This window comes from Micropterus salmoides, unplaced genomic scaffold (genome assembly GCF_014851395.1).
Source record: "Micropterus salmoides isolate LMB-PRFRI ecotype aquatic unplaced genomic scaffold, ASM1485139v1 Ms_hic_scaffold_21, whole genome shotgun sequence".
Taxonomy (NCBI): domain Eukaryota; kingdom Metazoa; phylum Chordata; class Actinopteri; order Centrarchiformes; family Centrarchidae; genus Micropterus; species Micropterus salmoides.
Genome location: NW_024041262.1, coordinates 25,001 through 47,855, shown reverse-complemented (window position 1 = coordinate 47,855; position 22,855 = coordinate 25,001). Strand labels below are relative to the sequence as shown.

The 22,855-nt window shown below is 40.7% G+C and overlaps 1 protein-coding gene across 3 annotated transcripts in view; it reads right to left on the bottom strand.

Moving 5' to 3' along the window:
* Window positions 1–22,855, bottom strand: part of rab3gap1 (RAB3 GTPase activating protein subunit 1) — a gene marked incomplete at its 5' end in the record, with an annotated part of 89,722 nt that overhangs the window by 49,988 nt on the left and 16,879 nt on the right. For 2 of the 3 annotated variants that reach the window (XM_038735141.1, XM_038735143.1), the window contains 12 exon segments: window positions 1,401–1,763; window positions 3,357–3,411; window positions 3,818–3,990; window positions 4,507–4,614; window positions 5,940–6,112; window positions 6,344–6,436; window positions 10,377–10,450; window positions 12,167–12,235; window positions 12,432–12,513; window positions 13,355–13,454; window positions 15,063–15,228; window positions 21,862–21,981. In XM_038735141.1, the coding sequence (XP_038591069.1) occupies window positions 1,401–1,763; window positions 3,357–3,411; window positions 3,818–3,990; window positions 4,507–4,614; window positions 5,940–6,112; window positions 6,344–6,436; window positions 10,377–10,450; window positions 12,167–12,235; window positions 12,432–12,513; window positions 13,355–13,454; window positions 15,063–15,228; window positions 21,862–21,981 (1,576 nt within the window). 3 annotated transcript variants of the gene reach the window in all.

The following is a 22,855-nucleotide window of genomic DNA, read 5'->3' as shown; positions in this document are numbered from 1 at the left end:
GTGTAAACATACCTGGCTAATAAGTGATTCTGATATTGCCGACTGACATTTGTCTTGTTGTTAGAGTAGATGATAGAGGTTTACTAGTTGAAGTTGTGATCACTCATCTATGCTAAGGTTAAATAAATCCTATTATATTTTAAAGAGCAGTTGTCTGTGGTTATTTGTGTATTTGTGTTGTAATAACAGCTGGTTGTGACGGTGAGTGCTCACATTCACCCTTCACTGTCCATCCTATTAATTCGAAATAGTGTTCAATTATTGGCGTTGAATTATTGGTGGGCAAATTTTTGAGACTGTTATCAGGTTTGGTTATTAATCCCTGATTCCAGGGTGATGCCCTGTATTTATCTTTATTTAACATGAGTAAAGCTGCTGGGCCTGATAACGTCCCTGGTCGTGGACTAAAAACAAGTGCCATTCATGTACTTGATGATTTTTAAGTGTCAGTAGCATCAGGAGAGAGTTCCCATCTGATTCAAGACAGCCTCCATCGTCCCTGTACCTATAAAGTTTGCAGTGTCTAGTCTGAACGACTACCACCCTGTGGCTCTCATCCCCATTCTGATGTAGTGCTTTGAGAAACTGGTTCTTCAGCACATAAAGAACAACATCCCAGCCAGCCTGGACCCTCACCAGTTTGCTTTCAGAACCAACAGATCCACAGAGGATGCCATCTCCATTGCCCTCCACTCAGCCCTCACACATCTTGTGGAAAACACCTCATCAGAATGCTCGTAGTGGATTTAAGTTCAGCACTGAACACAATCTCCTACATGAAACTGATCAGCAAACTCAGCACTCTGAGCTTGAGTAACACACTGCAACTGGATATTGGACTGACTCACACAGTTCAGATTGGCAGGCACACACCTCCACTTTAGTGCTCAATGTGTGAGTCCCCTAGGTCTGTGTGTTCCCCATATCGGGAAGAAAACAACAATCTCTCTGCAGTGGATGATCAAAAAGATCATTGGTACCCATCTATCAAGCATCACACTAAAAGACAGTACCCACCCAGCCACAGCCTGTTCACCCAACTACCATCTGGCAAGAGATACAAAAGTATCTGCTCTTGCACCACAAGACTGCAGAACAGCTTCTTGAGGGAGAGACTTCTCCATTCTCCAATAGTTTTATTTTGACTTATTTATCCACTCATCTACTGTAAATCATTTTTGTTTTTGCAAGTTGCATGAAGGTCATTACAACTTAATCTTGTTACACCACCCTGTGTTGTAAAATGATAAATAAATCTACCTTCTACCTTTTGTGCGTGCGTATATAACTAGTGCTACTGAACATATAACATTGGTATTCAGAAGTAACTGATACATATATATTTAAACTACACTTTAAATGTATGAATGAGTGCGCAAAAGAGACAGAGAGATCCTGACCTGTGTGACAGGAACGTAGAGAAGCTCTGTAGAGTTGAGTAGAGTCATGTTGTTATAGGGATGCAGCCTTCCCTCTGCTTTACTTTTACTGCCATCTTTTTCTTTTCCCTCAGTATGTGGAGCCTCTATCTCCCCCTGGTCACTCAGGCACTCAAAGAACTCATCCTCACTGTCGCTCCATGAGTCCCAGGATTTCCCCGGAGACACATCCCTTTTTGAAGTGGATGCAGTCATTGTTGTCTTTGTAGACTCTGGTATGTTGGGACCATTCTGGCAGTCACCGGACAGCCTGTGCTCTCTCTCTTTGCTTCCCTCCAGCACCTTGTCTCTGGCCCGCTTCCTCTCAATGCAGCAGTTCAGCATCTATACATGAACATAAGCCCTTTTAGACATGGGATACTTAACATTTCTATCTTCAGCTCTCTCTTACACTGGTGGCTTGTTGCCATTTAGACTACGTTCAGACTGCAGGCCAAAATGACCCAAATCCAATTTTTTTGTTCATATGTGACTCAGATCTGATTTTTTTACAGTGTGAACAAGCCAAGTCACATGGAATCTGATCTTTTCCAGTTCGGATTTGGGCCACTTTCATATTTAGTCCAAATTCCATACATATCGGATCTTTTTAAATGCGACCCGAGTCTGGACACTCAGATTGGAACTGATGCGACTTTGACATCACACTAGAGCAGCTTTTCCCCTGTTAGACAGAGCCGCGATGAACGAGAAAGCTCCACAAAAGCCATTATTATACATGTGGCTCTCTTCCTCCTCTACCTTGTCATTATCTGCTCACAAAATCCCTTTCTTGCACCTGAAATCCATTGGGTCATGAGTTCTCTTCTGAGTTACCTTCACCTCACTCTAACAGGGACACTTAATACTGAACATAGACTGTTTATGTTACTCCCTGATAAAAGAAAAATGTTTCTGCTGATACCGGTTGTGAAAAAAACAAACTGGACTACTTGGTTTAACAAGCTAGAAAGAAAGTCAGTGGAAAATAGCTTTGGGTTTTATATTTGATTTGATTACATTAATGTTCAAGTTCAGATTTACACAAAATATTTTATTGCTACTGTGTAAAGGGAATACTGCTGGTAAAAAGCACATTATTTGTTTAAAGTGTTTGCAAACCACATGTTATTGCACTTTTGTGTATACAGCAGTACATTTAAATTAAAAGTGCGCAATTCAGGCTTTTATCACGGCGCTGCCACTGTCTATTACTGCACTCCCTGGACAAACATTGTCTAATTTTTGGGAAAAAAGATCTCAGAAAGTAGCAGACAGTTTTGCAGTTGCATTGTGCATTTGAAGGTTGTTTTCAGGCTGTCAAACAGGCGTGAAAAAAATGATAGAAGCTAATGCCTACCAACACAGAGTAAAAGTGAACCACCGCATTACCCGACTATTGAGAAAAAGGACAACATTATTAAGGATCACACTGTTCCTGTATAGCTGGGTAGGTCTCTATTCACTGTTACAAAGCAGAACAACAGGGCTATATAACGCTACATTCAGTAGTAAGTTAGCTAACGTTAGCTAACTAACATTACATTAGCAACAATCCACAGCCTACATTTTTCTGGATTTGTTGTAGGTTTTGGAAAGGGAATAAATCATACGTCTCCTTTCAACTTCTCCTAGTAGCAACTGTAATTATTACAAGTGCCCCAGGAACAGCATTTGATCATATCTAGGAAAAATACAGCAAAAGAAAGCTAGAAAAAGGCTCCTTTTGCATAGTAATCAATGGAGTGCAGTCATGAAAGTGTTGGACCTCACTTAGAGGGAGTTCTATACTACGCTTTCATTGGCCAGCTGCGTATTCAGGGGATGGCTTATTAATCATGATTAATCGCAAGAAAATCATGCGCTACTAAAAATTTTAATCGTTGCCCAGCACACATTTGTATAAATGGCATTTATACATTTTGTATAAATGGCTACCTGGAGCTTCTGATGCAATAGACAACAGCGAAGATCAGGAGGTCCACCAGACAATCTGTAGATTAGGAAGCAAATGGAGAAGATAAGATATAAGTTGAAGCACATACACTAGTGTTTCAACTAGTGTAGCATTAAAGAAAAATTAAAGATTACCTTGCATACAATTTATATCTGACATATATTTATACATAGATTTTTGTATTTTATCAGTCCATGTTAAATAACAATAGCTGGTGATGAAATGTGTAAATAAAAGAGGATCAAGATATGCCAACTCACAAAAACAACTTTCAGGCTTTACAAACTTTTTCCTTGTACACTATGACAAGATACAAGGCGGTTGTGGCTATGTTCTTTGAGATAAGGCTCTCAAAATGTCAAACATATTCATGGTGCTATACCTATACCCCTTTCCAAACAAGCCTAAGCGCAGCCCAGGTGTGTATGTAGTTCATACCCACCCGTAGATGAGGTAGTTGTTTTCCCAGCGGTAGCGCAACTCTAGGACAAACTCCTGCCAGAGGTGGGCAACAGCACGTAGCCCGCCATGGTTGTAGTTGACCAGACACACACAGAGTGCCAGCTTGTAGGTCAGAGAGTCACTGGGTGCTGACTTCAGCTGGAGAAAAAGGTTCTGGGCACAGGGAGATATAAATCAGGGGGAATGGTAGATGGACCAGGAAAGTTTGGAAAGTTTTATTTATAAAAGGAATCAAATGTAGGGAAATACTTTTAAAAAGCTAACTTTAAACCTTAATTGACTGACCACAAGGCTGTAAGAAGTAAATGCACATTGGCATCCTGACACCACATTCATTTCAGCTTTTCTGCCAGCATTGAAGATTCTGTTTTTTGATACATGAATGAATTATAACTGAAATACAGATGTGTTGTAGAATTGCTCCATTTGTGCACACACATTCTAAAGGTTTGCACATTGTTATTATTGTCATTAGTGTTTTCAAATTGCTTTTTTTCCAATGTTTGAAGTTTATAATGGTTCTGCAATGTTTGAATGTGTATGCTACATATTCAAAACATACGTATGTTTTGCATCTAGGAAAACCCGACTTCATTGACCTTACATGTCACCTGGCTGGCACCCCAGTCAAACTGTTACAGTGTGTAAGTGATAAAAAGGCAAACATACATAGTCAGAGTTTTTATCTTGCTCGGCCTTCCCACTGGCATTTGACTGTGAAGTTTTATTCTTGCTATTCTCTGATGACTTCTCCACAGCAGCATCTGGGAAGAGATACTGAGACAGAGAAGAAAAAAAAGTGCTCTAATACATAGTTTCATTCAATTACACATTTACCAATCAATGAGTGTCCACCAAATCTCTTGCCCGTCACACAAATTGAATTTTGGTCTAACCAAGCCAAAGCCAGACTTTGTGCTAAATTGGTGTTTAGCAGAAATGAGGATACCTTTATTGTCCCAGAGGGAAATTGGGTTCTAAGTCTGCACGCGGTCGTGTCTCACAGGAAAAATATGCAGATGCATGCAATATATACCCTAAACATATAGTCATATATATCCACATATACATTTATGCCCCTCCAGAAATCTCACATACACATTACATTTATTTAGCTTAACCTTTTATCCAAAACAATTTACATTAGGTGTAAAGGGGCTGCTATGACCTGACAAAGAGGTTCCTCCCCAATTTTCCAAAAGTCCTCTGTCTGGAGCCAGATGGAAGTAATGTGAAGAGTGGATTGAGGTGGTCATCAGTGTCAGTCACTAGACACATGAAGGCTCTGTTGTTAAACCTACAGTGTGTAATATTTATCTACCCCTTCTGACAGTTGCTCCCACTTCCACTCTGGCAAACCATTCATTGCTGGTTGGCATAAAGCACAACACTACTGGTTCACCAGTGTGGGAATGTTGACACAGACACCAGATTTTAAAACTCTGGTATACTATGAATAGAGAGAGATTTACCTGGCAGTGATAGGCTTAATCAGCATGTGAAATCGTTTGGCAATGGCTTGAATGTAATGGACGTTCACTTATATGTAAAAGTCCTGCACTTTAACTTCCAGAAAGTAAAAGATGCAGATTTTATTTAGGCATTGATATTCAAGAGAAAGTTGTGGATACTCATGCTGGGTTAAAGCTTGTTTCTGTCAAAGGTGGGGATCCACACGGGACAGATTCTGATGCGATGATGTGATTCCGTCATGGAGGCAGGATCTAACACAGGGGTGGGGCTTAATTCTGTTACAAGGCGGAATCTGGCTCAGTTGCAGAATCCAGTTTAATTCTGTGACAGTAGCGGAGACTGATGCGTGGGCCTGGCCTGATTCTGTCACAGTGGGGAATCTGAGGTAGGAGTGGTGTCCATCATCAGGTTTGCTGTAATGAGCTGGAAAACAGCTATGGTCTCAAAAGGCTGGCCTGTGCTTGTTTAAATACTTACAGCTGAGCAAAACAGAGAAGAACACAATTAAATTTCAAATGGAAGAAATTATGTACCACTTGAGTGAAACTTAATCTGTAATTTCTTCCATTTGAATATCAGTTAATTTTCTGATTTATACCCATAAAACACGCAGCATGAATAACACTTACCAGAAGGACAGAATTGAGTATATCAGTGTTGAGTGGTGACTCATTAATGCGTCTGTGGCGTCGGATGTGCTTTCGGGCGCTGTGGACCATATTGGAGACAGAAAGTTTGGAGATTGGCACTGCTCCTGCTGGCTCTGTCAGCTTGGATAAAGCGGCGCTGATGTCACTATTTTCTGCAGGGAAAAAATAATTATATTAACCTGTTATCTAATATTTTATATTGTATTTCGGACAGAACATCAGGATTTTGAGTTTTGGGGATGAGTAATAGAAGGCTCTATGCAAACATTTCACAAACACCAGTAAAAGAGGTAGTAAGCGCCATTCTTTAGAATATGGCGCGCACAGTGACAACATAGTGAGAAGCAATGCTATCCTCTGTGTTAAATGGTACAGCCAGTAACCTTTACCCTCCTCTTCAGCCAATCCTCTTCCCAGAATCTCATCTGTAGACTCCTTCCTACAGCAGAGTTTAAAGAACTCTGTCAAAAGGTCACCTGCATGAGAAGACAAGTCAAAAAAATAAAGAAAATACTGAATTAATCTTTTGTCTTAAGGAAGGTATTTTTACCACAGGCACACAAAAAATATGTTATTCTCTGTGGTACTGTGTTTCCAGGAAACTCTATTAATCACACAGATGTAAATGCTTCGTATTTGTATTTCTCAAAGCGCTTTTACACTACATCTGCATTCAACAGTCATACACATTCATACACTGAGCCTAAGTGCTCAAACGGAAACTAACATTCACACACTGCCGCAACCAGGGGGAGCCAGGGATTGAACCGCCGACCTTCCGATTAACGGCCAACCCGCTCTATCTCCTGAGCCACAGCCGCCCCACAGAATTGAGGCAGAGCAGTCGGGGGACATCAAAGGATGGTTACAGTACCGCTATCCGTACAGTTACCATTAGCATGCAGTATAAATAATGGGTGGTAAAGTACAATAAGCATACCTGAGCTTTCTGTGTGGCTCGGATTTGATACAAATGGCAATGATCATTTACATTGGTAACTTTAGGGCACACATTCAAAATTCTTCCCAGCAGGTTTTTTGCTTTTCACACTGAGATTACCAAAAAAAACCCGATCTTTGCAAATGTTAAAACTGAAAATAAGTATAAAACACTTTCAGCAGAGTGAACATTAAAATTGGAGAGTTGAACCAACACTCACACTTCATGCCTCATGTGACAAAGTCAACGATGGTGGTTAAGACTTAGCCTCAGGTAACTCTAATGACCATAACGACTGTCGTTACAACAGCCAGGAGCACTAACAAAACCAAGTGGTATTTATCACTATTTATTTATCTAACAACCCCACAGAGGTTAAAAAGATAGGACTCCCTAACTGATGAAGCATAGGAGACAGGGGAGGAGGAAAAGAAGGTCAAACGCAACAACATTGTGATTCCATACGTGTCTGGAGTATCAGAGAAACTCAGGAGGATTTTTAACAAACATAACATCCCTGGGTTTTTTAAACCCAAGAACACACTAAGACAGATGCTGGTACACCCCAAAGACCGCACACCCAAACACAAGAAAAGCAATCTAGTGTATGCGGTCCAATGCAGTGAGGAATGCACAGACCTGTATATTGGGGAGACTAAACAACCACTACACAAACGCATGGCTCAACACAGAAGGGCCAACTCCTCAGGTCAAGACTCTGCTGTCTTCTTACATCTGAAGGACAGAGGACACTCGTTTGAGGACCACCAGGTGCACATTTTAGACAGAGAAGATGGATGGTTTGAAAGAGGTGTCAAGGAAGCATCTACACCAGGGTTGAGAAGCCGTCATTGAACAGGGGAGGAGGTCTACGCCACCACTTATCCCCCACTTACAATGCTGTCCTTTCATCACTTCCCAGGAAACTCAACAAACGTAACCTATTGGCCTCAGGTGAAGATACCAACGATGGTCGTTCAGTCTTGGCCACAGGTAGTCTTAACGACTGTAACGACTGTCGTCACAGCAACAAGGAACACTAACGAACCAGCGGTATCGATGACCCGGGATAACGACCCCACTGAGGTTAAATTGCTGAGTTTCCCTGCCAGTCAGTCAGAACTGAAGAAGTCCTTTGGATAAGGGACGAAACGTCTTCCAGTAGCTTCAACCAAGTCCAGTTGCCCTTCATTTAACCTTTGTTGGATAACTATGACCTGGATGACTGAGAATCTTCATAGACAAGCATAGGAGAAGCTTCTTCACCCAAGTTCAGTGGCCCTTGACTTTAACCTTCCTTGGATATCTATGACCTGGAAGACTGAGAATCTTCACAGACATGAGTGTTTTAAACAGAGAACCATTTACTCTTAAAATTACAAACAACAACATTAAAAGTGATTTAGATGGAGCCTGATGTTGCAGCTGTATACTACTGAGATCAAGCCCAATACTAGAGATAGAAGCCAATACCCTACCCAGTGGCAAGACACTACCAGGTTAAGGTGGGTCACATTGTAGTTAAAGTTGCTCAAAAAACTAATTGGGGAAATTTAGTATGTAAATTATTTTATGATAAAAAAAAATATGAATCTATTTGTCCAGTATCCATTTTTTTTAAATGACGGGCAGGAAGGCAGGTTTTATATGAGAGTATATTAATTTGTCAGAGGGTAGACACCAAGGGAAAAAAGAGTAAAGAGAGGAAGAGGAGGAAGAGGAAGGAGGTATGAATCCATGAGAGTGATGTGCTGCTGATACACTCATCCTTAAGGTATTTAGGTTTAGTTTCTGTCTGCAACTGTTTGCAAACCTAAAGTAACTGAAGCCAACACCAAGCCTGTGCCAGAACTACCTGTGCTGTGACAATGTAAACTTGAAATGTATTTATAACCATTGTCACAAAATGGGTATGTAGCAATTAGAGGTGGTTACCAAATATCTCAGTTTCTGTGCAACTGAAAAATATAAACCTCTAGAATGGTATAATTGCCTTAAAAAAAAGACAATTTCTATCAATATATTTGACTAATTTAATTTTTATATAGTATGAGTATAAACAACTGATATAAGAAGTATTTGGTACATAAAGTAAAGAGACTGAGACAGCTGAACTTAAAATCAACAAACTATTACAAAAACGGCTTCTCCAATAGTACTTTCCATTTTTGTCATGCTATATTATGACTGAGTGTAGATATCCCACTTCCTTACAGTGTTCTTCCCTAGTCTGTGGAATATTTAAATGTCTCAAAACAAAACAAAGTATGGCAGATCACTGCACTTGCTTCAATCAAACACTTTTAGAACATTCTTGAGACAAGATAATATGTATTGGAAACAGGTGAAATAATATCATCTCACTGACATAAAGTTGCAGTCAAAATTCAACCCCCACTGCCAATCAGATTTATTGTCATAACTTACAGACTTTCAGATTTCTGCAATCAACAAATAAAACAAAAGCAATTGAAATAAAAAATGTGTTTCCCCCAAATTTAACTGAAAATGCAAAACAGAACCCTTTCCAACAGCACAAATATGCACAACAGGTGTTGAACACATGAAATACCTGAACTGACTAGGGGTTTATTGAATGCCACATTTGATTACATGTTAGAAATCTGGCAAAATCAAAAAAATGGTCCAAAAATTTAAGAGAAGAGATCATTGACCTTAACAAACAAAGAACAGGATACATAAAGATACTGAAGGCACTGAATGTTCCTAGAGACACAGTTGGAAGCATAGTTTGCAAGTTCAAAGTTAAAGGAACAGTGATTACACTACCTGAACGGGGCAGAAAAAGGAAACCATCAACTGCTGCAAAAAGATTTCTGAAAAGGCAGGTTGTGAAGGCAGAGGTCTCACTGATTACAGTAAGGCACCAACTGAACACAGACAGTTTCCATGCCAGAACTCTAAGACGTACCACTACTTTCCAACAGGACAATGAGCCCGAGCATACCTCAAATTCCACCAAGGCTTGTTTGCAGAAGAAGCCATCACAGTCACCTGACTTGAACCCCAGAGAAAATATTTTCCGTGATTTGAAGAAGGCGGTTGCAGCACGCAAACCCAGGAATATTACTGAACTGGAGGCCAAGCTCATGAGGAATGGGCCAAGATTCCTCAGAAACTCTGAAAGAAGCTGGTGTCTGGCTATGCTTCTTGTTTGCAGCAGGTCAACAGAAAAAGTGTGCTCTACTAAGTACTAAAGATGCTTGCCATTACAGAGTTAAATAACTTTGAGACTGGAGAGTTCATTATAAGTTGCATTTTCGGCTAAATTAAGGAACTATTTAAAGCATTTGTTGTTTTGAGCTATTTCAATTGCTTTTGTTGGATTTGTTTATTGTAAACCGCTGAAAGTGTTTTCATTTAGACAATAAAACTGCAACTGTATGTTTTTACTTTTTACAGTTGCAGACATTGTGTTTGAAATTGTCTACAAGACACAAAAGGATTCATCTTACCTAGTAAACACTGAGGGTTTTCAGCTGTCCTGAGTCGGACTGACCAGTTAGGAGCTTGGAGAGGGTCAAGGTCACTGCCATTTTATACAAACAGAGCATATATGGTTAAATCACATTGACTGTTGATGGTCCATATTTATGTCACGATTAGGGCCCACAGACTAAATCTACTATAGTGTTTTTTCCCTTTAAGACCTGTACAGATGATATGCACATGGCTTCTGTATGTTTAATAAAACCCAAAGACAAAAAAGACAGCCTGAAATCACAACATTTCTTTCAATTAAAAATCCTGTCAAAGCGAGTTTATTGTTAATCTTTTTTCGATGTTGAAACAAAGAAAAAAGGATGAATCAGAAATCACAATCTTCCAAGGCTGAGTGGATGGGCCAGTGTACATGTTTAAGCCACCAAAGTTCAGTCACTAAAATAAACTAGCCTTCTTATTTCACTCAGTGTGTAGAGACATGGAAAGATGGGAAACCAGGACTTATAAAAACCACCAAGTGATAATGTGTAGTGTCCTTGTGTAGAGGAGGCTGCACTTACAAAAAACAATATAGTATTAATATAAAGAATAACTACAGAAATAGTAATTCTATGTTTGGAATGCACTTTTGAAAATTACTATATTAATACTAATGGAGTTTGCTATGGTGATCTCTTTCATATGAGTGAACATATAGTTATACTATAGTGTTTATATAAACTACGCACAAAAACTAAGGAAATTTGTGTTTGGTAGATTATTTATCGAAACAATGCTTCTTGTAAATAAATCTTTATGTCCCTTTTAAATGGTGCCACATTTGTAAGGAACATGCATTTGTGGGATGAGAAGCAGAGCAAAAATTAAATAGTAGCTAAATGTGCTGACAATTGAAAACAAAATGCCACTAAAAGATGTTACTCACTGCAGCAATCAGCAAAGTGTTCTCTGCGTCAACATTCCTCCACATGTTCAGGTTCCAGTGCAAGTGTTGCAGACACGGGCCTGACGGTAAAGAGCAGTCATGGCAGGCCTCCTGGCAACCCTATGAGACCGGAGATTGGCTGCGTGCAGTCTGTCCCAAATGGTCTAGGCAGAGAGCTGTTGGCCATATCGTCCTTCAAACCTTGACTGTAAATCTGTATAAGACTGCCTTCGGCTCCTAAGTTCTGACAGAATGAGTAAACAGCCTTCTTGGGGTGCCATCTTCTTGGGAAGCCCACTTCACAGCCTGTCTCTGACACCCCCGTTATATGGAACTTAGCCTTCAGTTTGCAGATGGTACTATGGCTCACTCAGAAGAATGCCACAAATTGCTTTTGGGAACACAAGCTTGAAGCTGCCCTATCACATGGAGCCTATCCAGATCAGTCAGGCATGTCGATTCTTGGAGAAGACACCAACTAACCACTGTAGCAGGGCCCATGCTCACAGGTGCTGACTATCAGGTACCTGCTGTCAGTACCTGGGGGTACCAGAAGCTCAAAACAAGAGTCAATAGCAACAGCAAAGAAAAGCTGTTTGGCACTGTCAGTGAAGATTCTGCAAATTTTTCATACTCAGCTGCTCATCCCAAAAATGCATGTTTCTTACAATCATGGCACCATTTAAAAGCGAGAAAAAGCAGTAGGCTTTCCAATGGTATACCATTTACTGCCAAGAAGCATTGTTACAACAAAGAAATATTCTACGAAACACAAATGTCCTTACTTTTGTGAGTAGTTTAGTATTGCTATAGTGTTTCCTGTGCTGCAGTGTTTATCACATTTTCCTTCAGATATAGAACCCAGGACACATTTACCTGTAGACATCATTATCCACAACTATGCCTTCCGTCAGATGAGGCCAAGTGGTTGCAAGATGAAGCTCACTTCCAACAGCAAAAAACAGAAAAAATATTTTGTTTTGGGATTAATATTAACATTCATTGTTCAACACTTATTATTATTTATTTTAGTATACTTATGTAAACATAGCAAAAAGGGAAACACATGAGTATGCAGAAACCAAAACACTGAATGTATGTACATAGGAATGTACTGTTATTGGAGTTACAATGAATTTACCTGATTGGCTCCTCACAGGCTCCAAATGGAAGCTTCCCAAATTCAACCCCTCCAACCTCTCCTCCAAGAAGTGTGTCAAAATCTGCCATAAAGTCAAACAAAATACACAATAGACATATATAATAAAACAGCTGAATTGCACAATATTGTTGTCATCAAAAACTAGTATTTACTATTAACATATAGCCATTTAGTTTTAACTAGCATTTATGTGTGACTAGCAGTAAACCAGTCAGGAATGCCATGACACATCTGAAGAAGTTACAGTATTTAATGGCTGATATAGGAGAAACCGCCTATGTCTGATGTCCCTTCCTACTTGATACCCAGTGCGTACAAATTGACTTTCATACATTTTCAGTGCCATTAGTGTAAAATGTGTGCAATGAATGAAGGACCCTCCATTATTTGTACAGAATTGATTACCATCCCCTCACAGGAAAAGGCTGTCCATTGTTTATGGACCTCTACTCATGTTACCAAGATGATATCATTGTCTTGTGGCCCATGCTGGCGATGAACTCTTGCCTAATGCGATGGTTTACATAACCATACTGGCTATGGTCTACTAATCCGTGTTTAAACCAAATTCAGGTATTCGTCTGGTTAGATCCATTCTGAAGCCAGGTATTTAAAAGTAACGTTTAATAAAAGTTCAAAAAATAAAACTTTTTTAATATTGTTTATATTAGTGATTGTTTGTTCTCCTGTGACTCATGTTTGCTTGTCACCTTTTGACGGTGTGACCTTTTATAGATTTCAGTGTGGTCCTGGATAACTTATGCACCATCTACTGTTGGAGCTGTTGTGAAGCTTTTTCATGTACTTAAAGAAGGTTGTGTAGACCAAAATGAAAAAAATAACCAGCATACCGGCAAAGTTCTTTTCAACACACACCATCATCCTGTTGTGTATGTGCCTACCTGGAGGCTGCTGTGGCCATGAATACTGCTGCCAGTCCTGGAGAATGTACGTAAAACGGATGGCAATGTTGACTGGAGGTAGAGGGGTCAGGGTGCAACCCTGACAGGAAAAAAAACAGAAAAATATTAGCTGTTGTCTGTCTGTCCTCTTTATTCTTGTCTAAAGATGGATCAGGCCTTTCTGACCCAATTTTCCTACACGTCTTAGAGCTGTTGTAAACAGGCTTAAGCAGACTTATCACATTCCTTTAAAAAACATGAATCTAAAATGAACTATTCTCCGAAATTAGATGGCGACACCCACACCGGTTGTGTTTCAGATTGTAATCCACACCACTATTTAGATTTTTTTATTGTCGACATTACTACAATCGACAACGCTGTGTGATTATAACAGAGACTGGAACATTTAATTGGCATTAAAGGAAATGCTCTAGGAAATCCTGGCTTCCTGTAAAATCCAGAATATAATTTTAAATCCTTCTTTTCACCTACAAGGCTCTTAATTGTCAGGCTCCATCTTATCTTAAAAAGCTCATAGTACCTTACTACCCCACCAGAGCACTGCAATTCACAGAATGCAGGGTTACTTGTGGTTCCTAGAGTCTTCAAAAGTAGACTAGGAGCCAGAGCGTTCGGCTATGAAGCTCCTCTCCTGTGGAACCAGGTTCCAGTTTGGGTTCAGGAGGCGGACACCATCTCCACATTTAAGAGTAGGCTTAAGACTTTCCTCTCAGGTGAGTCCTGAACCACTCCTTCTGCTGCTATAGGCCTAGACTGCCGGGGTACTTCCCATGATGCACGGAGTACCGCTCTCCTCATCTTTCTCTCCCTCTGTATGCAACCTCATCCCATTAAAGCATGTTACTAACTTGACTTCTTCCCTTTTCTTTTTCCCCAAACTTCCCATGTTTGATAAGAGCTCCAAAGAGATTTACATGCCAATATCCAGTCGTTTTAAGTTTAAGACCTTTAAGGCCTTATTTTTGAAATATGAAATTTAACATTTTACCCCGCGGGTACCCTGTTGTTTGTGTTATCCCACAAAGTTTGAATAGTTTTGCTGTAAAAAAACAAAACAAACTTGTACAGCTTCATGGAACTTAAGGTGCGTCCAGAGGACAGAGGTGTCTGCACACAGGGATTACTTAAGGGAGGAGCATACTATATAAGATATATATATATATATACTTCAGGGATCAGGTTTATCATGGGTGGTGATGGCGCAATGGATAGACACATGCCTTTGGTGTGAGAGACCCGGGTTCGATTCCCACTATGACCCACCATTGTGTCCCTGAGAAAGACACTTAACCCATGCGCCCAACCCAACGTGTGTGACCTCCGAGATCCGCTTTGGATAAAAGCGTCAGCAAAATGAATAAATGTATGTATGTAATGTATTAGTCATTGTCCACCTGGTCTCAACAAGAGTTCCTTGCTATCAGCAGCATGCTGCTCTGATGTGTTCGTATCTCTATTCTCTATACCCCAGCATCAGTGGAGACATCTGCTGGATTTGCACTAACACAGGCACCTAGTTTTAAGCCCTGCTGAAGCTGAGGTTTGCCAGCTATAGTTCAAATTAATTATGACATCCTGTGACAGTGACAATAAAAAAAGTTTAACAACAAGTTGATGTGTTTGAAAACAAAAAACCCTGGGAGGTCCTAAACAACAACCAACTGTACAAATAGGATTTACTTACTATCTTAGACTTAAAGATGTCAAGCAGGCCAGACAGGTGGTTGTATTGGCTTGGCACCTTGCGGAGGTGGACCATCTCAAAGTCAGTGCGTACACCTGGTCCATGACACTCTCCGGCATACATCCGCCTCCACTTCTGCTGGATCTGCACAAACATGGGCACCTGGCTGAATGCACAAGATAAAGAGGAGCAGGCATTACTATGCATAATTCAACATGCTCACTCTATCTCTTGGGTAATGAACCATAAACTGGACTTAAAGTACAAGGTAGATTTCATTTTACAACACAGGGCTGTATAACAAGTTGTAGTTCTCTTTATGCTACTCACAAAATCTATCATGTACAAAAATTAAATACACTAGATGGGTTGATAAATAACAAGTCATAAAAATAAAATTATTTTACATGGTGCAGTGAAGAGGATAAATATAGAAGTATCACAGCTTGGTGAAAGAAGCTGCTCTGAAGTGGGGGTACAACAGATAGAGTGAAGGGTGGAGAGATCAGCTTGGAGAGTACAGTGTTATTATCAGTGATTGGTATAACATGCCATTGAACCTAACCCTCTGCTCATTTATTATAATACTGTATTTGTGTTTATGGTTTAACCTGATGTCGTGTTTCAACTACCTTTCATATTTTTCCTATTAAGAATTGTTTAGCAATCAATATTTTCTTGTAACTTTTTAGTTAGCCGTTCATTCATCTGCTATTGCAGCGGCACTTAACACTTTCTCTCTCGCGCTATTACCAGCTCTCTGCATCATCTCCTCTTACTAGGTTCCTGAAACTTTACTGCCTCCAAGATTCCAGCTTGCAGGAAAACTCTGTGACTTCCAAATTCTCCATTCTCCTCTGTCTGTTCCCAAGGGGGAGATCTGACTCGACTATTTTCTAAAAGCTTTAACTGGAATGAAATTTTCCCAGACTAATTCTCCTTTGATTCATCTCAGCAATGTTAATAGTCACAAGGTCTTGCAATCCTTAACTGAAGTTATCTTTTTTGTTTCGTTTTGTTTAGTTATTAGGTTGTTTATTTACATACCTTTGATTGAGAAACAACAATTCAGTTTCCGTTGAAATCTTATTAACTTCCACTACTTTCAACGACCAACAGAGTTTGGAGGTTCGTCAAACAAGTTGGTTACGCCGCCAGTAACAGAGAGGACATCCACCTTAGAACACTGAGCCAGAGTTAACGGCCAAGAGGACTGTAAACTTTTCCTGTAGCCACCAGCCAGAACCCGAAGTAACCCAGGTCAACCCACTGGCAATTCCTTGGTCTTGCCAACGCTGTACGGTGCGTCAAGCCCCACCAGATGGCCATGAACACAACCTACCAAGACCACCAGCATGGGCCTTTGAAGTGACAGACGGCTGAGGAAACAACAAAGTAGTGAGGCAAACAAACAGTCTGTGATCAGGGTTGACCGTAAGAACCAAAAACTACATCCATTTGTTTCCTTTATTCCCTTATTCAATGTACAAACAGCATTTATATTAAACCCTATTAATTCTGTTCTGACTTCTGTCTATTGAATTTTTGTTGTTGCCTGATCAATAGGGCCCGAGCGTGAAACATGCGAGGTCCCTACTGGCAAGAGGAAGTGTCAAATTTTTAAGCTGTTACTACTGCTAGCGGGTTGGTCCCATCCACCTTAAAACAGTCTCCGAACAGCCGATTAACTCCATCGTGAATGAAGCCAACAGGATAATTCAGAAGCTCATCTACTGACCTCCGGCCAATGCACCGCAGCCACATCATGCCTCAATGAGCATCACAGCGCAAGGCCTGCCAATGCTGCTTGCAGCTTTAATTTTTTTTTCTGTAAAGTAAGCTTGTTTTTTGCGGCCTATACATGCTCAAAAACTCACCAAACTTTGCACACATGTCAGAAGTGGCAAGAAATATGTATTTTATGGGTCCTGCACATGAACATGGCAAAATAGAAAAATTAGCCCCTACGTCACACTTCAACCTTCATGCACGAAATCTTTTGAGTTTTTTTCCACGTGCATAACCGTGGCGTGTCATTGAAAATTGACGATTTGGCACAAAACAGGAAGTTGTTATAACTGTGTATATGCTCACATCTGTACCAAGTTTGACACATGTATGATAACAGTCCGGCCCTGAACATGTCTATATGCCAACATTCACTCAAAGTCACAGCACCTCCTGCTTGAAACAGGAAATGTCACATTTTATGCTATGATGGACTACTTTTAGCAGGTTGGCCATATCAACTTCAAAACTTGTGAGTTTTCAGTTAACAGTGTGGCGGCAAAGTTGGACGTTTCGCCATGACACAGAAAGTTGTATTAACTTGATTGCATGCACATTTGTATATGTACAAAATTTTACACGTTTAAGTCCACCTGCTGACAACAGGTAGGCCAACCCTAACCCTAACACACAATCAGCAAAGCAGCCCCCATGGCACATTTCACCTACATATGTGAAATTTCTGTGGCACGTGTCCAGACGTACCAAATAGCCTCTTGGAGCGATGCCCTAAACCCAACAGGAAGTCGACCATTTTGAATTTGATGGTAATTTTTGGATGATTTACACTCACACCATACTTTAACAAACTCCTGCTACAGAATTATTCCGACCAAATTCAGATTTTTGCAGTCTAAACCCAGTGACAATTAAAAGTTGCACAAACGGTGAGTTTTCGTGGAACAGTGTGCCCGTGGCGTCCAAAATCGATGATTCTTCATGAAAAAGGAAGTTGTTGTAACTGTAGTGTACATGGTCAAATCTGAACCAAACTTTATATGGTTGATAATGAGTGTATATGAGATATGAGTCCCGCCCTGAACACATCTACAAGCCAATATTCACTCGTAGTCACATTGCCACAAGCTGGCAACAGGAAGTGACTACTTTTATGATGTGATGTACCACTTCTTGCAGATTAGCTGTATCTACTTCAAAACTATTTCAGGGAAAGGTTGAAGTCCCTACCTCTATCCCTAATTGGACGAGTAAACAGCATAAAAATGGCTGTCCTACCCAAATTTCTTTACCTATTTCAAACAGTCCCAACACCAGTTCCAAAAATCTTCTTTAAAATATTGGATAGCCAAATTTCTAGATTTCTGTGGAATGGTAAAGCTCCAAGTGTCAAGCTTAAAACTCTTTGTTGTCCCACAAAACAGGTAGGGCTTTAACATACCTGATTCAGTTGTATTATGTGGCCGCCCAATCCAAAGCTACTTGGACCCAACACATCGAACAATCCCACATAAGTGAAGCAATATTAAATATTCCATTTATTTCCTCTTACCATAATCTGAAAACTGTAACAAATCCAATGATAAAACATACGACCTATACAAATTATGGCATGATACTATAATAAAGTTCCAAAGTGCCAGGAAAATATAGGAAAATAATAAAAAAGACCCCCCCATTCCACTTTAATCCTGCTCTACCTGGGTCAATGAGAGATGTCATTACAAAGGACTGGTTTAACAGGCGTATATGTACATTTGGACACCTATATAAGCTAGATCATCTGAAGTCCTTTGAACAACTGAAATCCTCCTATGGGCTTCCTTCGAATCACTTTTATAAATTCTTGCAAGTCAGGGACTTTAAAAGAGTGCAACAGTGAGTGTATGTTGTCCCTCTGGAAGAATTAGACAAAATAATTCAAGAAAAACGCAATCGTAAAGTTTTTTTTCTGCCTACAGAAGTTCATCTCCCTTACGAATAATACAGTTCTTAGTACAAGAGTCAGATGGTAACAGGACTTCGGCGAGGCTTTTGAAGATGCTGACTGGTGGCCTGAATAATGGCCTGTAGATGTGTTCGGGGCGGGACAGTTATCAAGCACATAACATTTGGTACAGATTTGAGCATGTACAGTGACATCTGTGAAGGTTCTTAGTCATCCAGGTCATAGTTATCCAACAAAGTTGAGGTCAAGGGCAACTGGACTTGGTTGTACAGTGACGTTACGACGACTTTCTGCTTCAAGTACGTTACTTTATCGCCATGCCACGAATACACCATTGAAGGAAAACTCACAAGCTTTACAACATTACATCATCAATGTCTTAAGGGTTTTCTGAGATAGTTTTGAAGTAGATATACCCAACCTGCAAGAAGTGCTCCTTCAAAGCATAAAAGTAGTCACTTTCTGTTGCCAGCAGGTTACGCTATGTCAATGACTACCAGAAATCTGAAGTTGATCGGACTAATTCTCTAGCAGGAGTTTGTTAAAGTACAGAGCCCATAAATCACCAAAAATGACTACTAAATTCAAAATGGCCGACTTCCTGTTGGGTGTCAGGCGTCACTCCAAGAGGCTTTTTTGTACGTCTGGACATGATACATGTGCCACAGAAATTTTATACATGTAGGTGAAACGTGCCATGGGGGCTGCTTCGTTAAGGTCACTTCCTGTTGCCAGGAGGTGGTGCTATGAAACGTCAGAAATGTTGGCATGGACATGTGTTCAGGGTGGGAATCTTATTAAACGTGTAAAATTTGGTACAGATCTGACCATGTATAGTCAAGTTACAACAACTTCCTGTGTCATGGCAAAGCGTGGAACTTCGCCGCCATGCCACTGCAACGCGGTTAACTGAAAACTCACGTTTTGAAGTTTACAATGTCAATGCAATAGGGACTTTGCATGCTTCGTGCTCGGGCCCCAATAATTCCTTCAGTTTCAATAGGGACCTCGCACAGTTCGTGCTCTGATCCAAATAACCCGTTCGGTTCCATTTAAATCTTATTTTCAAATGTTTAAACCTTATTTTTCAGTTTAATAACCATGGCTTACACTTTCAAAACTAACCAACCTTTCAAATTTTTGTTTTAATGTTTTGTTTAACCACTTACTAGGGTTGGGCGATGTTTACAAAATTTCCATTGGACGATGCCTACATTGAAGCAGTAGTCTTATGGGCATGTGTTTACATGCACAGACTTCACTCGGCTATGACGTTGCAAGTCGTGGTGGATATTTTACAAGCACGGACAAGGTAAAACAGCAGTGAACACACAGGGTGCAGATGTTGGTCTCTGTTGTTTGACAGGCTGCGATTACACTCTGGTCACATGTAAATGCTCTGTACTTGTATAGCGCCTTTCTAGTCTTTTCGACCACTCAAAGCGCTTTTACACCAGTCTCACACTGAGCCTAAGTGCTCAAACGGAAACTAACATTCACACTCACTCTTACACTGGCGGAATAGCCGCCAGGGGCAATTCCGGGTTCAGCATCTTGCCCAAGGACACTTCGACAAGCAACCAGGGGAGCAAGGGATTGAACCGCCGACCTTCCGATTAACGGCCTGAGCCACAGCCGCCCCAAGAGTAAAGCAGTCTGCAAACGAAGCATCAACTTCGCACATTACGCTGTACCTTGACTTGTTGTTGTACAATGGCCTTAAGCTTGACAGAAGCTGACACTACAGAAACTTTAGTGTCACCCAGGGAATGAAAGTAGCACCCGCCACTGCAGGTAACGTGGTGGTGGGTGAAATCATCGGGCCATCTGCCGCTTTGGCAGACAGGAAAAATGTGTGTAGTAAGGTAAGCATATTGTGGCGGTCACCAGTTAGTTCATAACATTTACATTTATTCATTTAGCTGACGCTTTTATCCAAAGTGACTTACAATGGCTAGAGGTCGCACACCTCTGGAGCAAGTGTCTTGCTCAGGGACACAATGGTGGATGTGTCACCTCAGCCGGCCAGCAGATTTTCAATCCCCCGCTCTGCCTGGCCCTCTCCACACAACGCTCTGAAGCCTCGGTGACGTACGGACAATCTCAACACCGATAGGCTATCGCAACTCAGCGTCATGAGAGTTCTTCCTTTCTGTTGCTGGTCACAAACTACTTACCGCCGCCGACAGGAAATCGCGGCTTTGACTTTGTATGTAAACTCACCGCCCCGAACGCTTGCTTTGCTTTTGGTCTGAAAGCAGCTGACAGGAGTCAACCAAAGCATGCAGAACAAACTACGGAGGGTATCCATGTCAACGCTGAGTTGGTGATTTGTCACATGAAATACATGATTTAAATAATAACAAAGTAGCCCTCATCACTTCTCCTTTCTGAAAAATATTCATGACCATACTTGCTAACCCTCCCCTTTTTCATTAACCTCTCCCAGTTTTCTCCCAGGGCACAGCATGTTTAATGCATATCGGATTTTGAAATCTTTGAATATTGAAATCGGTAACTCTTAAAAATCAGTCACTTTAAGTCACTCTTCACCATCCAGACTAGAGCTCGAACAAATCAGTATGCTAACTGCAGATAAATTGGTATCTTTATTTAATTAGAGCCGATGAACTGTTGTCATGCTTCACTGTGATTGGCACAGCTGTTTCAGTTATGAGACCAGTGATGTGACTGGCTGAGAGTATATGTACTAATCTTCATTTCCTCTGATTCATAATCTGCTGCATATACATCAACCAAAATAGCAGGTGTGCTTGGAGACACCTACTACTCTGTGCTAGCCGCTGGGCATGCATGATTAAAATAGGGCCCTTACAGTTGATGTTTCTGGCCATTAAGTACACTGTAGGTCATTCATACCTGCATTGATTTGATTAGATTAGGGTTCAAATGTCAAATTTCTCTGACATTTGTCACAAACAAAACAAAACCTTCAAATAGGTGACATAACAAAACTACAAACAACATTTGTATTGTGATGATACATTGTATTGAGTTCTCCATAACCTAATTTGCAACATTAATGCCTTAATAAAAAACACACAGAAAACAAGATCATTGCCATGAGTGATGGTGGTGACTCACCAGCCACTGTTGGCCAGAGAAATGGAGATGGAGCTGAGAAGCAGATTGCATTTGGATTCACTGATGATAGCCTCGCAGTTGGTTCCAGGAGTGATGACCACAAACTCTCGTATGCCATACCTGTCACCACACACACCGTTACAGCAGAACATACACATCAGCATCAGATTTTTCATAGCTTCGCTATCTTTCCACACCTGGTCTACCAAGCAGTTTGCATCTCTGAAGTGTGTTATTTAGTCATATACTTGGCATTAGCTTCATACAGTATTTAATGATACAGTAACTCACAAAAGTGAGTACATTCCTCTCATTATTGTAAATATTTGATTATATCTTTACATGTGACAACACTGAAGTGACACTTTGCTACAATGTAAAGTAGTGAGTGTACAGCTTGTATAACAGTTTAAATTTGCTTTCCCGTCAAAATAACACATCACACAGACATTGATGTCTAAACCGCTGGCAACAAAAGAGAGTACAAATGAAAGTGAAAATGTCCAAATTGGGCCCAAAGTGTTAATATTTTGTGTGGCCACCATTATTTCTCAGCACTGCCTTAACCCTCTTGGGCATGGAGTTCACCAGAGCTTCACAGGTTGCCACTGGAGTCCTCTTCCACTCCTCTACGATGACATCACAGAGCTGGTGGATGTTAGAGACCTTGCGTTCCTCCACCTTCTGTTTGAGGATGGCCCACAGATGCTCAATAGGGTTTAGGTCTGGAGACATGCTTGGTCAGTCCATCACCTTTACCCTCAGCTTCTTTAGCAAGGCAGTGGTCGTCTTGGAGGTGTGTTTGTGGTCATTATGTTGGAATACTGCCCTGCAGCCCAGTCTCCGAAGGAAGGGGATCATGCTCTGCTTCAGTATGTCACAGTACATGTTGGCATTCATGGTCCCCTCAATGAAATGTAGCTCTCCAGTGCCAGCAGCACCAAGCTTGACTGTAGGCAAGACACACTGGTCTTTGCACTCCTCACTTGGTTGC